The sequence below is a fragment of the Electrophorus electricus genome, unplaced genomic scaffold (genome assembly GCF_041902795.1).
Source record: "Electrophorus electricus isolate QZ-2024a unplaced genomic scaffold, ASM4190279v1 Scaffold39, whole genome shotgun sequence".
Classification (NCBI taxonomy): Eukaryota; Metazoa; Chordata; class Actinopteri; order Gymnotiformes; family Gymnotidae; genus Electrophorus; species Electrophorus electricus.
Genome location: NW_027658682.1, coordinates 1,089,536 through 1,106,816, shown reverse-complemented (window position 1 = coordinate 1,106,816; position 17,281 = coordinate 1,089,536). Strand labels below are relative to the sequence as shown.

The following is a 17,281-nucleotide window of genomic DNA, read 5'->3' as shown; positions in this document are numbered from 1 at the left end:
GGATGAAGCTTTATTGACATGCTGGTCAAGGACTCACATCCAATATGTTTAAAATACATTAATTGAGGCCAAGTGCAGCATAAAAAAATATTTTAACTTCACACAGAACCAAAACCATCAACATCAAAATATAAATGTATAAAAATATGGGTATTGTTAAAAAAAATGTTAAAAATGGGGCCTCCCACAGAAAGGCATGGCACAGTCAGCGACTTCAATTCAAAGTTTTTTATTCAAAGTAAAAAAAAACAAAAACAAAAAAACACTTGGGCAGGTTGGTGGCGCTCTACACGAACTTGGGCAGACACTTGGGGCTGAGCGGGATGTATGTGGACATGTCGGAGTGCTGCGCCGTCACGCAGCTCATGACGTTCGCCCGCCGCAGCTGGGAGTTGGGGCCAAGGAAGGGAAGGAAGGGTTAAACAACAAGATGAGTGACGGCAAGGAAAGTGTTAGGAAGGATTTCATAATGGCTTTAAAAAGACGAGGCGAGGGCACCTGGTGGGCTGGACTTTGGTGTCATCTTCGTCCTCCGAGTCGCTGGAGATGATGATGACGCTCATAGCTGGGCTGGGCGTGTCAGAGATGATAATGGGCTCCGATGCGTCGCCCATGCCATGCACGGGGGAGGACACAGGTCTGGCACAGGGTCAGAGGAGCACGTCAACACTCTCAACACACACTGCACACTCGAGTGAACACACACAACCTATCACCAAAGTGTGATGGCACAGAGCCATCCAGCACTTGTTACAACAGTTGTACCCACTATGCAGACCCACACACTAGACCAGTAGGTCTCGAGTCCTGTTCTAGGGTTCCCTTGCACTGAATTAGTGTGGAGTTTTAGCGCTAATGCCAACCATTAAAAAGTGCAATAAGAAGCAGGGAGTACCTAGCCCGGCTCTCTGCTTGGCGATCTTTTGACCTCTTGAACCCGCCCTGCTGTGCCGGTTGTCCCACCTGGCTGTGCTGGGCGAGCCAGCTGCTGAAGGTGTCATTGAGGTTGGCAGCTGTGCTGGCCCCGCCCCCCGCCCCACCCCCACTGCCAAACAGGCTCTTGCTGCCATCACACCCTGTGCACTGCCGATTGCAGATCTCCATTTTCTGGAAGCAAGATTTCACACTGCAGCGAGAGAGAGAGAGAAAGAGAGACACGGGCGGGGGGCAAGTTACAGTACTACCATTTGGATTTGTAAATTAAGATGGTGTTCCTTAATTTTTTTTAAAAACTGTGACATGTAGATTGGAAGGCCTGGAACAACTCACTGGGCACTTTGAGGGAACTGGAGGAGGTGGCTCATGGTGACAAACGGGTGCTTCAGGGCCTTCATCGGCGTGATCCGTTTGTCAGCGTCCAGCGTGAGCATCTTGTTCAGCAGGTCGATGAACTCCCGCCGGTCTGCCTTCTCCGCCGAGACGTCTGCGCCTTCCAGACTGGTCGCATTGACCTGCGTGAGAGACCCAGGGGTGAGTCATATTAAACACCAGCAGAGGGCACCGATCCACCTAAGACGCAGCAAGTTCTGCAGCAAGTTACTATGCATTGCTCTGCCTTTCGTAGATGCCGTTCTCCAGAGCGATTCATGTGCGTTCCTCATTATAACGGCACGAACGCTCGACCTTTGAGCTAGCACCTTGCTCAACCTGCTCTACAACGTGAGCCGTGGAAGCTGTTTCTCACGTTCTTCAAATTCACATCACAACAGTAAAGCAATGCGTACAGTTATGTGCACAAAAGCCAAAATAACCTGCATCATGTCGTCAAGACAGGTGAAAATGTACTTCCGTGTCTCTTTGGACTTGATGCCATGCTCTGCCTCATGCTCTGAAGGCGTCTGGAGAAAGGAAAGAAAAAAAATCAACCATTCAGCTCCACCATAAAGTTACATGACATCATTAAGTTACATCCCTTATGAAACAAACACATGGTATTTGGCATTTAAAGACTGGCAAACCTTGAGTCTCCACAGGGGGCAGCTGGAGTCAGGGCTCCTGTGGAAATAATAGTTGCTCTTGGTCCCTGCGCTCAGCAGGTACTCTGCTGGTAGGCCCTGCGTCTGGGAGATGTAACGGATCTGCAGAGACACCACACGGCAAGAGGATTACGACTTTATTTTGTGTTCATCCTTCCATTTTCAAAATGCATGTATAAAAAAAAAAAGAAAAGAAAAACAGGCCATAGAAACTCTTATTTATATTATTCCTAAAAATAAGCTAGCCAAAGCAGCAGCTAAAAGCTCAAACCATACATTCACTCTCTTCCTTGCTAGCCATTATGGACTCCCTAACAAACTGCATAGTTAGAAGAACGGCCATTTCCATTAGCAACACTACGCCACTCTTTTCACAAACAAGATTTACGTCTTCATCACACAGTGAGAAAAGTGTGAAAAGAAAGTGAAAGAACCGACCCCAAATCAGCGAAATTCTACAGAGCTCCGTGAATCCAAGCCCAAGATGCGTGAAAAAGACTAGGCACAGCTCAAAGGCCCGTGTGCTTACCTGATCATATTCAGAGGCTCCCGGATACAGGGGGGAGCCCAGAAACAGCTCGGCGATGACACAGCCCAGCGACCACATATCCACGGCCTCGCAGAAAGGGAGACCCAGGATGATCTCAGGTGACCTAGACCAAAAACACAGATATCGCCATCATGAAATCAGTCTCGGCTGATTCCGTAGTTTGTGGTGATTCGGCGGCAATTGCTTTAACACAAACGGTGCTGAATTCATTCATGAAAATGTAAAAGGTTTAAATAGTATTTTGTTGATGAGTCCAGGTTTTTTTTTCCCCCCTACACACCACTTTACATTACACACCCACTATTCTAACATGGAACTATATGCAAAAATGCACTGACACTACAATGATGTTCTGTTTTCCATTAAGTAAATACAGAGTATCAATGCAGTTAAACACTGTTACTCGGTAAACAACACGGTTAATTAACGGTATAGCTACAATGCAACAGCAGTTTTGTACAGACATGACCAATACTAATATTACCAAAGCCTGCAACTCGGAGCATCTTAACTAATCTCAGACATTGAAGAGGGTTCATCAGGTATTTTGCTAAATAACAGCACTCACATGAATCACTAAAATTAAACCACTTATAAATCAAATATGAATCAGTCGTGCTCCAGTTAACTGTAATGCTTATCACGATTTTATTGTGTAGCAGGGTCATCGCAACTGCCAAAATGTGCAGCTCTACTCTAAAGCACACTCGAGTGCAACAAGTGCACACTTATTTCTAACACGCCTCAGCACGTGTCCCTCACCGGTAGTATCTGGTCTGCAGGTAGCTGGAGCACACGGCCTCGGAGACGTGGCTAGCCGAGCCGAAGTCGATGACTTTGACCCTGTACGGCTGCCTGACGGGGTCCACCAGCATGATGTTTTCGGGCTTGAGGTCGGTGTGGATCAGGCCCAGGCTCTTCAGCTTCATGAGCGCTTTGGCGACCTGCTGCAGCACGGGCCGGACGCACTTCAACAGAAGCGGGCTGAACATGCTGTCCTTCAGGAAGTCGTAGAGGCTCTGCCCCAGCATCTCGAACACCAGGCACATGTGCTTCTTGTGCTGGAAGCACTCATACGCACGCACGAAGTTGAACTCGTCTGCGTTCTCCCTGCTCAGCCGTCTCAGGATGCTCACCTGAGGAGGAGCAAATGAGGAAAGACAGATTTAATTTTTCTGCACTTTTTTTTTTAATACACATCCAAACAGGTATGGCTTATGCAATTGTAGCTAAGCCTTCTTTTTATAGTAAGCTTCAAGCTGTCGATGTGTTATCTGAACTAGTTCCTACTGATGCTTTGAAAATTAGAACTAGTGTGCTGATACCAAACACAAGTGTTTTTGTGCTACCCTGGCTGTATACAGATTCCACAGTGTGAGTTAGCACATCTGATACCAACAAACAGAATCGGGGCTACAGCTGATTCCATATCAAAAGCTCCAAAAAAGCAGGCAAAACTTTCCCACCTCGATCTGACCCTGTCGAGCAAAGAATGGATGGTTTTTCAGGATCTTGATGGCAACCATTTCATTGGTGTCCTTCTTGGAGCATTTGGCCACCTGGCCAAAACTTCCACAACCAAGGTAGTGCAGAACCTCGTAGCTGTTGGAGGCAGAGCAGAGGATTTCATTCTGCACCAGCTGGTATTCGCAATCACTTATCGATTTGCTGCTATCTGCGGTACAACCGGAGTACGCAATGGACTGGGTGGAAGAGGTGGTTGTTCCGCTCCTGGCCACGCGCTTGGACAATGAAGGGGTGTAGAGATCCTCCAGGATCTGTACGCTGTCGCTGCTGTGTTCCCCTTCTCTCTTCCTCTTCAGGCTGCACCGCTTCTGACGGGCGTCTTCTCCCCGCTGGCTGGACGACGACGCAGCCTTGTCTGAGGCTCCAGAGGGGGAAAAGACCAGGGCAGGTAAGCCATCGGTTGAACTGAACCCTGGATCCGAGGGCCAGGGCGTCCCCGGCCGAATCCGAGGACCAGGACTCCGCAGGTAGTAATTGCTCTCGAATTTTACTTTCTTGGCGATCCCACTGGAGGAATCTGAAGGGGAAGAGAATATTCCTTTAGGGAAAGATGAAAACAGGGCCACTAACCAAAGGAATGCTATGCAGATCTAGTTAGGGGCTATATTCAAAATTAAAACTAAAACAGCAGATTTAAAAAAAAACAACAACAACAACAAAACACGATCTATGATTTAGCTAACGCTAGCTAGCTAACGCTAACGCTAACCGCTAGTTAACTTCATAACTTACCCTCAGTGTTGATTATTTTCCCACCTTTAACCTTACGGAAAGAAGGCTCAAGAAAACCGAACGGATATAATTCATGATCATCCATGTTGTTCTGTGGTTCTTAATTTAAAGAATTGAAATTATTAGCACTATATCGACCGGAGTGAGAAGATTTCCACCAAATATCAATTCGCTACTCTACGGACTCTTCGTTCCATGGCAACAAGGTGACATGGACAGGTGTAACGTCATAAACTGCTGCACCTACGGGCCCAAACTGGCAGACTCATATAAATCACTTGATAGCATCGAATATTAAATACTACATTTATCAACATAACATTTCTTAGGACTAATACATGTACCTGCTTACCGATTTCAGCCGTCTACATGCATCCGTTCTCCAGAATCCCACGCTAAATATTTTGTGCTTTTCTGGTAAATTTCCACAACAATCGTGGCTGTCATTTTAAATGGCATTTTAAAACATGCTTCCAGTATAAGATAACTTCAGATTTTGTCAAAGAAAATTCAATTACATAAAAAGTGGGGTGGGTGACTTCATATGTTTCCTGGGCAAGTGGCGTGATTGGCAGGTGTTTCAACAAATGGAGGAGGTGTAGATGAAAACGTAGACCCTTCACTTGTCTTATTTAGTTCTCCTTTTAACCGTTTAAAGGTCCGCGTGCTGTCAATCAGCTTCCCATTTATTATAAGAATGATTTGAACGCCAATACTTTTGGACATCATGGAAAGGAAGAGGCTTATTTGAGCTGAAGTTTATGTGGAGTTGTTTGGGAGCTTCTAGCATGGACTAGCTACAATGTATAAAGTATACTATTTCTTTACAGTATTATGGTATAGATTCTGTGGATTCCATATATACATTAAATGTAAAATGTTGCCCAGTTATGTCAGAAATAGCAAACAAAAACCACAGGCTCCAAGTTACTGAAAGAGAAGTATTAAATGAGGTCCTGGTAGAGCATACGTGCAGGTTTGTCAGACATGTTCATGAGGAGTTTAACTGAAGCAAAATCCTCATCACACACCCAAGGAGTCAAAGCCTGCAAAATCCCCAAGTAGCAAGACTGCATCCAGGTAGCACTTGCTGATGGAAAGCAAAAAATAGTGCTGTATCCTGCTCTGTGCCTCATCCACTGTACCAGTCTCTTAGTATTGGACTTAGTGTGGTTAATCAATCTTTGACTGTGCTGATTACATTTATGTCATTTAGCTGACACTTTTATTCAAAGCGACAATTATGACTGAGTACGATTTGAGCAATTGAGGGTTAAGGGTTTTGCGCGGGGGCCCAACAGTGGCAACGTGGCAGTGAACCAGCAATCTTCCGAGAACAAGTCAAGTACCTTAACCGTTGAACTACCACTGCCTGTGTTTATATATTGTACTATTTAAAGATTTTGCAGTTACTTGGATTTTGTCAATATAGCAACATGCCCTCAGTCCAGCAGAACAGGAAATCTGAAACCTGATAAATTACCTGTTTCAATTTTTGTTTTCTATTTTAAACACACACAATCCCAAAAAGATTTCTCTGTAGTAATACAGTTCACTACTATAGTTATAGAATTAGCTCCAATTACCCCACAATATCCCTTTAAATTAAGCCAAAATTCAAAGTCTGAGGTGAAGATCCTATAAAGGTTACATAAGAGCTTGATGTTACATGTGTTTTGAACAAATACTGCCACTAAGTGCCAAAGAACTATTTTTTATAGTTACACCTCCCATGGAATTCAAAATACAACAATCAACTTGTTAAACACATTAATCACACATTGCATTTGAGATACATTTAATACAGTTTGTTAGTCTGTTTGTAAAAAACACTATTTTTTTTTAAAAATGAAGGCATTAAAACAAACAATAAGCCCAGAAACTACAATAATCAAGTTCAATAATCGAGCTGATGTTCAATGTCCGAATCCCTCATGTCTCTCCGTGTTCCTCTTCCTCTCACAGGCAAGGATACAGGCTTTCCTCTGGCCAAGCGAGTAGGCCACGGGCCAATGGTAGGGCTGGTCAGGGAGCTGGTGACGAAGGGAGCTGCTTCCTGATCTATCGTGGGATGACATCACAGACTGCTGGACCTGTAGGAGGAGCCAAAAAAAAAAAAGGGCACCAAGATATCGATAGGTATGTCAATATTCCCAGGCCCCAGCTAAACTACTGCCCAACATTGGAAACCTATTATAGCGTGTAATTATTATGAACCTATTATAGCGTCTAGATTCCACTATTACTGCCTCGTAGTAGCAGGGCTCTGCTGTACTATAAATGTGTTTCTGTCTTCTACTAAAAGTCTCTTTTGGCAGTGTAATTTATTTTGGTCAAATGGCTGCATGACCGTTTTCAAAACAAATTTATAGAGGTGTTGGTGAGGTGATCCTTCCTGAGTTCCCCGGCCAGCAGAGCATGAATGACCTGAGTGGGCGAGCAGCTCTGCACCATGGCACCGAGCGCAAGGTCCTTGTCCTCCCTGATGAAGAGGTTGCTTTCGCCCGCCTTGTGCGGCAGCATGCAGGCAACCAACTCCGCCTTGGCGTCCATGGCCCTCCACAGGTCGGTGGACATGTGCGCCAGTGTTGTCATGGAAGCACGCGACACCATGGAGCTCAGATTCTTCAACTGAGACAGTGGACATGGGGCTCAGGTGTTCAGGCACGCCATGGGGATGTGCCTGTTTAAACACGCCGATCGGACTCATCCGATATGTGGCAGATTTACTTGGTGTGTCAGAGAAGGAAAAGCATCAGTTTGTACTACCTACCATGTTTAAGGACAAGATATTCCTCGCTAGAACATTCCAAATTGACTCTTCATCAGGTTAGAACCATTTTGGTCACAAAACAGAGCAATTCCAGCTCGGACAGCAAAATGCGAAGATCCTTTTTGGGCCATTGTTTATATGATTTGATTAGAGAATCTTTTGTCCCTGAGAGGGCCCCTCTGGACCACAGTCAGGCACACATCGTGGAGCTTGGGAAGCAGGATGTCGGTGTGGTTCTGGGCCAGAGACTGCACCAGAGTCAAGCTCCCCTTCTTCTTCTCCCTAAAACAGCGTTAGAACACGGTGTACATACCTGGTGTTATGATATCGGTAATGCTAAACAGGTTTCATTAATAAAATCAACTTTTAAAAACACAGAAACAAATGTATTCGCTGTCAGGGTGACCCTCACTAATTTTTATATTTATTTTTCCAAAGCATGCCATTTGTGTATTTTTAGGTATGCTCTGTAATTATAGCTCTTTGCCACCTGCCTGAAGTGGGGCCGCTCTTCTCTGACAGCAGCCTGTGGGCCGCGGATCCTTCGCTCTCTCTGGGGCTCATCCAGTGGTGGGAAATGGCTCACAGAGGAAGCATCTGCCTCAGAGTGGGAGCTACTCTGGCTTTTCCTCAGGGGATCAAATCAAAAATCAAAATCAAAAGTTATTTATATAGCGCTTTTTAGAACAGATGTCACAAAGCACCTTTACAAATGTCCAAGTCCAAGCCACCAGTGAGCAAGCCAAGGCTGACAGTGGCAAGAAAAAACCCCACTAGAGCATGAGGAAGAAACCTTGAGAGGAACTAAAACTAAACGGTGGGCCCATCCTCCTCTGGCCGACAACAGTCACCACAATAATAACAATTACCGAGAAAAATATAATTATAAAATGAAAAAACAAGTAAAGTGTCTTGGTACAGGTAAAGAACCTGCACCTTTCGATCTAAGCAGACATGGTGGTTTATAATGAACTAAGAGTTCTCTAAGGAACTGTGGGGCAAGACCATTCAATGCTTTGTAGGTAATTAGAAGTATTTTATAATCAATATGAAATTTTATTGGGAGCCAATGTAAAGTATCTTAGATAGCCGTGATGGATTCAGATTTTGTCGTTCTAATGAGCACTCTGCCTGCTGCATTTTGAACTAGCTGGAGCTTGTTTAACCACTTAGTAGTACAGCCTAATAGTAGGGCATTACAATAGTCCAATCTTGAAGTAATAAATGCATGGACTAGCTTTTCTGCATCATGTGAGGAGAGCATGTTTCTAATATTAGAAATGTTCCTAAGGTGGAGAAAGGCCTTCCTAGAAATATTATTTACATGAGCTTCGAACGAGAGACTGGGATCCATGATACCGCCAAGATCTTTATCTGTGAGGGAAGATGTGACTGTGATTTCATTGAGGTTCTTTGAGTAATTAGAGGATCTAGCTGTCTCTGTGTCTAATAGAAGCACCTCTGTTTTGTCAGGATTAAGTGAGAGAAAGTTTCTCAACATCCTTTATGCATTCGGTTCTGATTCAGATATGCGCTTAGCTGCTGAACTACAGCTTTTTCTAGGATCTTGGAAATAAATGGTAGGTTTGAGATCGGTCTGTAGTTTGACAGCTGACATGGGTTGAGGTTAGATTTTTTGAGAAGTGGTCTGATTACTGCAAATTTGAATGATTTAGTAACGTAGCCAATATTTAAGGATTAGTTTATTAAATTTAGTAAAGGTTCAATTACTTCAGGTAGAATTTCTTTAAGAAAGTGTGTGGGCAGTGAATCTAGTAAGCACTGGAGGACTTTGAGCGCAACATCAGATATGCAATTTCTGGCTCTTGGATAGGTGTAAAAGATTCAAAAGTCATTTTTGGCTTGGTTGTTCTTGGTTGTACCTAAGTAGTTGCCCGATGTCATATTAATGCTCTTAACGTTATCTCTAATGTGCTTTATTTTCTCATTGTAGAAATTCATGAACTCTTTACTACTATGGTGGTGATGTAATCTGAGCATTGGTGTCAATCTTATTCTTAGTTAGATGGGCAATTGTACTAAAAAGAAATCTAGGATTATTTTTTTCTTTTTCTATTAGGTTTGAGAGATAAGCTGTTCGAGCGGTAATAAGTGCTTTTCTAAACTTGAGAAGGTTCTCCTTCCATGCAAGCCGGAAGACTACAAGCTTAGTGTGGCGCCATTTACGTTCAATTTTTTATTTAAAATGTGAAAGTGTTTTGATTTAAATTGCAAATGTGGTCATTATACCAAGGTACCAATTTTTTGTCCCTAATTTTTTTATTCTTAAGTGGGGCAACATCATTAAGTGTGCAGCAGAATACTGATTCTAAGCATTCAGTTATTTGATGAAGTTCTGTGGCGTTTGAGGGCATCCTAGTCACAAATAGTATGTCTGGGAGACTGCCAATGTCATGTTATGGCCCCACCCCCTCCTCAAACGTCTTGGTTTGTGTGTTCATCCGTGTTGCCATGTCCTCTCGTGTTGTCCACCTGTTCTGCATTATGTGTAATCGTCTTTAATGTATATACATCCCCTGTGTCGTAGTGTGTTTGTTGATGTTTAAGGTGTACAGAGCATGTGGGTTGTTTTATGTATCATTCGTGTGTGTAATAAACGTCTGGTTAATCGTGCCTCTTCCCCGCATCCTGTTTACCTCGAGACGTTACAGAAACACCAACCGAAGAAGGATGCCTGGGAAGGGTAGGAAGAAGGGGAGGAAGGGGAGTAGACACACTTCCCCAGCTCGTGCATGCAATTCCCCCGTGTTCTTGGCTACCCTGCTGACTCCCACAATACGGGAATGTGGTCCTGGGACGGAAGTGGAGGAGTCACAAGGGACTGCGTCCGACTACCATGACTGGTATAATGATTTCCAGTCCTCGGAGTTGTGTGCAGCAGAATACTGATTCTAAGCATTCAGTTATTTGACCAAGTTCTGTAGGGTCTGAGGGCATCCTAGTCGCAAATGATATGTCTGGTAGATTGCCAATAAAACCAGGTGCAGTGGCTGATGTGATTGTGCGTACATAGTTCAAATGAAATTAAGGAATGGTCTGAGATGGAGTAGTATAACTACATCTACACCATACCTCAGTACTAAGTCAGGCATATGTCCACCAGAGTGTATGGGTTCTGTTATACATTGGGTAAAACGAACTGATTCTAATATAGAACTAAAGGCCCATCAGAGGGTCTTGGCCACTATCAAAGTGAATATTGTTGAAATCACCAACAAAAGTGTAAAGGGAAATCTGCAAATTCCTTAATAAATTCTGAGTAGCGTCCTGGTGGCCTGTAGATGCCAATTACTGGAAGAGGCTGGGTGGGCTTTTTATCACTGGCTACATGATTTATGCTAGTAAAAATCATTTCAAAGGCTTTCTGGTTTATGCTTAATGTATCAATAGAAATAACTGCAATGTCACCTCCACGGCTAGTTAGACGAGGGTGGTGTACATAGCTGTAGCCAGAAGGACACGCTGCATTTAAAGCTATGTACTCGTTTGGCTTGATCCAGGTTTCTGTTAGGAAAAGTACATTACATCTATGATCTGTTAGTATTTCAGTTATCATGAGCATTTTAGATGCTGATGATCTAACAGTTAGTAAACCCAGCTTTAGATAAAAGGAGTTTTCTGTGAATCAGTTACTTTAATACTAATTATGTTATTAAGAGCATACTACAGCATCGGACATCGCCTTCGCTAATTGACACACCTCTTCAATATTATTTTCAGTAATCTCTGACTGACGAAGGCGTATATCGTTAGCTCCTACGTGAATAACTATCTTAGAAAACCCATGCTTGCCTAAAACCTTAACACTACCTGCAACATCCGGCGCCCTGGCACCTGCTATACAGCTAACTGTTGCTGCTGGTCTCCCTAAAGGCCTGCTAATTTCACGTGTCGCAAAATAAAGTCCCCTATAACCAGAGCACTTCTAGCGCTTGAGTCTTCTCCGTCAGACTAGCAATTCAACTACACTTCTCACAGATAAAACTATCGCTAACGACGAAGAATAAACATGTTGCAAAAAGCAAAATGTTAACGTTACTTACGTTTCTGGTAGTTCCTTAGATGTAGTTTGTGATGATAAAGTAGTTTTCGATGGAAGTTGCCACCATACCTGGTATGGTATTAATCCACAAAATAGCACATCAAATCGAATTATTTGGCTAGTACAGGGTTATGCAATATTCCCTCAACTCAGCAAAATGCAACAGCTTGAATTCCTTAACTGATTAATAATTTAAAAAAAAATCTTTCCTAACTATAAAAATATAGCTTACCCATTAGAAAGATTAAACATCCAGTGTGTGTACCCTGGCAGTTTAATGTAAAAGGCAGCTCCGACTGGAATACGTTTAAGCGGTCTCGGGCGCCATCTGGTGGCGACTTGGAGTCATTATCACGCTCTCATTTCTTTTATATGGCGGGACAAGTGTTTTGTTATCCTACCTATCGAGCAGTCCTACCTAGATTTAATGCACTTATGTACATTAGTATTCGTCCAGGCTTCTGGTGTTTATTTTGGATGTATATATTATAATTAGGCTACTGTGGACATTTTCTATTTTGTAAAGCTACAGCACCTGTACTTCACACACGTGTAATAATCAGATCTAGAACGTTGCCAGCCCTATTAATATTAGGTTTATAGTATAATAGTTTAATTAAACAGACAAAGCGTTAATCACAATCATTTGCATGATGATTAATCTTGAACCAAAAATCTCACCGGGAGCTGTAGTTCTCTTTCCAGACACACACCCAATAAAACTGTGCTTGATCATTTCTTGTTGATAGCCACTGACTATAGGATCAATAGAATAGTACAACCAAATAATCTTTATTGTTTTGCTTTACTGTAATACAATTTAGAATTGCGATGTTACCCTTTTAAGAAGAACTGAACACACTGTGATAAGAGCAACTGGATGTAGCTTTATTGACATGCTGGTCAAGGACTCACATCTAATATGTTTAAAATACATTAATTGAGGCCAAATGCAGCATAAAAACTTTTTTAATTTATACAGAACCAAAACAATCAACATTAAAATATATAAAATATATAATGTATAAAAATATGGGTATTGTTAAAAAAAAATTAAAAAAAAAACTAATCCTAACCCTAAACCAGTAGCACAGACGTGTGTCCCAATTTGTCTGGGACAGCAAGAGAGAGGGAGAAAGATAGATAGATAGATAGATAGATAGATAGATAGATAGATAGATAGATAGATAGATAGATAGATAGATAGATAGAGAGAGAGAGAGAGAGAGAGAGAGAGAGAGAGAGAGAGAGAGAGAGAGAGAGAGAGCTACTTGAAAAGAAATGTGAGCTATGTCCTATTTTCCTTTCTTTACTGCAACACTGTCATGGGACCCAATGTTAATGCCTTTCTTTTGTTCCACTTTCCCACTGTTCACTTTACTATGTTATGAGATGCTATGAAAGGAAAAATAAAACATGCCACAACTACTGTACGCATAATAAAGCACAAATAGAACATGAAAGTCCAAGCTATTGTGATCTTTGGCGTCCAAGAGCTCGTCTGCGACTGCCTCTTGCCGTAGTTGTGACAAGTCACCACAAGAGGTCTCTGTTAAAGCAAACATACAAAAAAGACAGGTCTTCTGTGACCTACGGCATTAATTCTGCTTACTCCAGATACAAAAACAAGTATACAATTTTGCAAAAGGTGCAGTCTTGTATGTGAGATTTGTTTATAGATCTGGGAAATGTCAAAGTATATGTATCCATACCCTGCCTGTTCAGACACAGAACAAATGTGTAAATATAATAGATAAATGCATTTGTTATAATAATTTTAACAGAATTCAATACATATATTTTGCATAATTGATGAGAGAAACATTATCAAATAAAACCAAGACAAACAGCTGGAAAAGAATCGCGAGGATCCCTTTTTTAAGTGCACACTGTTCAAGTTCAAGTTTGGTTTATTCGTCACATACATAGTCATACACAGTATAACTGTTTGCACAGACAGCAGTGCAAGCCACTGCTAACCAGACTGGATCTGCTTCTCCAGAAAATTGGTTATTTCAGTGATCAGTAACATATAATTTTCTAATTTAAGGCATATGTTTTGAACAGTTTGCATACTTTTAGGGCACGCACACTGGCTTTGAAAATTACGTGAACTGGCTTTGATGTGGTATGAATGAACAAACAGAAATAAAATGGATCATTAACAATGCATTGGTCAAGGAATGTGCAGTCATGCAACCCGCAGTCCCTCGCTCGCCCTTGGCCAAAACTAGTCGAGGAATAGCAAACCCATTCCTGATACGGTAGGCTTGGACAAAACTCCAGTTGTTTCTGCACAGTCCGAGTTCGCTACGTCTCAGCGCCACCGAACCAGAGACAGTAAATCCCCTGGCACTGCAGGTACACGGGCATCTCGTCGTTCACGGAAAAAGCAGGATGTGGTTACTTTACAAGTTTTATCACACTAGGTTCTTGTCCGTTATCACACTTTGGGCTCTTAACACTTCTTTTTATGCTCACGGTTTATCTGAAAACCATTTCCTTTTTTCCCACCTACACTTCTTTCTTAAAGCCGTGCTTTACGGTACTTCACTCCTTTAGTTCACAGTCGTAATTGTAAGCGATACATCTAAAAACTTTTGTCAAGACCTCTGAACGAACATGGACATGGCTCATCCGTTTTGAACAGGTAAGCAATTCAGTAATGCTTAACTAATTCATGCTATACTTTATATTAGTATAAGTTACTAAAAAGGCTGACGTGTATCTAGTTATTTATTTAGCTAATGGTTGAAATAATTTATCATGCACTGTATGATTTAACTCAGTAGGGCTTAGCGTCAATTAATTTTTAGGTCTAGATAAAACATACATCTTAACAAATGATCATTACATATTATGTACATTATGTACGTATCTATTCTTTTTGCGAGCTAGGAAAGGATATTATCTTTATTCTGATTATTTTTGATCAATATCAAATATGACCATTGTGTTTTAGAGTACGTGAAACATTTTGATTGACTGAAACTCGATGGCTATTCTTATTCTCATGGCTAGCTATACAGAAAAACTTGAACTTCGAAGTAGGTAATTCTATTTCCTTAAATGAATCATTAAATGATGTAACATCTATTTGTTCTGGTAAAGAAGATACCATCATGATGATCTTTTTATGCTCACGGTTTACAATTCTATTTTATGTATCTCCGTAGGTTCACACGATCACGAGTTCCTTGTTCCTGATAACATTGTATGGTGTTATACATGTTGGCAACCTCTGTATGATGAGCTGATGAACAAAATAAACCCGAGTTACAATTTTTTTCAGTTTTAAAGGCCACTAAAGTCTTTTGCAGCTCCTCTTCATAAAAGATCCCATCTATATTTTCCCCATCAAAATCCCGTAATTTGTATACAGGAGGGTCTCTCCTTAGACATTCAGAAACAGTAAAATATTCATCCATAAAGTGATTCATCCTGCTCGTGCCCTTTCTCAAAATGTCTTTTTAATCGTGACATTCTGATGGTATCACCGACTCTAAACTTCAATCTTAGTTTTTCCACCTTTTTCAGTTGAAACAACCCATACACCTTGTTCAAACACCGTGAAGGAATTTCCTTCGTTCACTTCAACGGCTTTCATTTGAATGCTTCTGTGAAAGCTGTTGTTATAAGCATGAACCAAGTCTTGTACCACATCGATGTATTTTCTCGTATTGATAGCTGTGAAGTATCTCCACATTCTGGTTTTCAACATCCTGTTGAACCGTTCACACACTGATGCTTTTTGTCCCGTCCCAGTAGCAAATTGATTGACGTTGTTTTTTTCATTAATGTTTTGAAACTTTTATTAAAAAATTCTTTCCCTTCATCAGTCTGAAGTTTTTTAGGAACTCTGCCTTCTTTTAGAATTGAAACAAAGGCTTTGGTAACCTCAGCACCTGTCTTGTTTTTCATCATGCATACCCAAGCATACTTGGAAAGTATATCTATACACGTTAGCATAAATTTCATGTTCCCGTTATGTTGGTCATGTCCACCAAATCGGCCTGCCATTGTTCATCTGTGTTTTTTTACAATGACTCTGTTTCTTTTAAATTTCACAGAGATTGGTTTATGTAGCATGTATGCATCCTGAGCTGCTAACCAGTTTTTGATTTCCTTATCATCAATCTGTTTACCGATTTCATCCACCACGGACCTTTGCAGACTCTTGACCCCTCCATAGGATCCTGGGTTTGAAGGAGTGTAGTAAATATTTTTCAGCAGACGTTCAGTCATGGCGAAATGATTGAAACACAATGAAAAGAGTGCTAGATTGGATTATGGTTTTATTAGCATCTTTTTGGCAAAAGAGGTTATGTTTACGTTACATTCAATTAAAAATGAAAGCATGCAATCAAAGGTTTTATATACATCAACCTTTTCATCGTTACTTAGTTTCAAAACACATACATCTATTACATATGTGAATATATATATAATATATGCCCGTTTTTACATTCATCGGGTTTTCAAACATATGTGAAATAACATGACATATATATATATATATACATATACATATGTGTAAAGGATAACATGTATTATTGGCTTCCGATACTAGAGAACTCCACTGACTAGACTCACATACTACACACATCAGCTTTTCCAAATTATATGCGGATTTGATATTATCGATTTATGGTTCTGACTCTATTTTCAAGGGTTTTACAGAACAGCGTGATCAACTTCGTCCTCAGCACTCTTTTTTTTTTCTCGGTTAAAGGACCAGCGCTGGTGTCCATGCAGATTCCCATTTGGCTCAAGCACCAGGGTTCAGGCTTGTGTGCAGCTTCCAGTAGTATTCGACATCGCCGTGTACCTGCTCCCCGCACGCTATCGTTTTCATTGTTCAGGTTTTCATGCAGCTTCCAGTAGTCCATGACGTCGTCATGTACCTGCTCCATGCACATGCTATCGTTTTTTTCATTCAGGTTTTCGTGCAGCTTCCAGTAGTCCACAACGGCGTCTTGTACCTGCTCCCCGCACACGCTATTGTTTTTTACTATGAACTCTTTGAGAGTGGATTTGATATTCTGTTCTTCCTGCAGGTCGGTTACCACTACCTCAGCGATTGCCTGAATCTTGCTAGAGGATGGAGGTATCTGAATGCCGCACAGCTTCAAAGCTCTGGCTAGAGTATGTATGAACCACGGCTTGAACAGTTTATTGTATCAGCTTAGGTGTGTTGAGGCTGAAATAGGATTCATCCGGATCGTACAGGCATGTGTGCTGACGCTGACTAGGATGGTCAATAGCACAGCCGTGACAGTTTTCTCTCATATCTTCATCAATATTTCTATACATCAGATTCCTGATCACAGCTCGAACGACGACTGCTAGCACCGGTGGGTTGATGCACCCATCGGTTTCGTTGTTATTCATGTTTTCACTAAAGCTTGTTTCAGAGGGTCCGCTCTCACTGTCATTCACACCTGCAAGAGCCACTTTATTGTCATGAGTTCATTGTTGGAGTATAAAATATCGGACCTGTTTCTAGACTCATCGTTTCAAGCTGTAATATTTCGGCGGGTCCATGCCCCCCCTATGCATATTAGATGGGCGGGGGTGTGTGAGGTGGGGTTAGGAAATGTTTCTCTTTGTCTGTTGTTCGTAGGTAGTTGGCTAGGCAGAAGGAATCGTGGGTCTGACCA

At 41.8% G+C, this 17,281-nt stretch overlaps 1 protein-coding gene across 1 annotated transcript; it reads right to left on the bottom strand.

The window, feature by feature from the left end:
* Positions 1 to 286: 286 nt before the first annotated feature.
* Positions 287 to 7,362, bottom strand: LOC145655902 (homeodomain-interacting protein kinase 1-like). Its single transcript, XM_081709366.1, has 10 exons — positions 7,245 to 7,362; positions 3,993 to 4,408; positions 3,289 to 3,662; positions 2,506 to 2,629; positions 1,959 to 2,078; positions 1,752 to 1,838; positions 1,270 to 1,451; positions 896 to 1,126; positions 513 to 639; positions 287 to 385 (listed from the first exon to the last, which is right to left on the bottom strand). Exons 1-10 carry the CDS (start codon positions 7,360 to 7,362, stop codon positions 287 to 289), a joined length of 1,878 nt encoding a protein of 625 aa, XP_081565492.1.
* Positions 7,363 to 17,281: the final 9,919 nt, after the last annotated feature.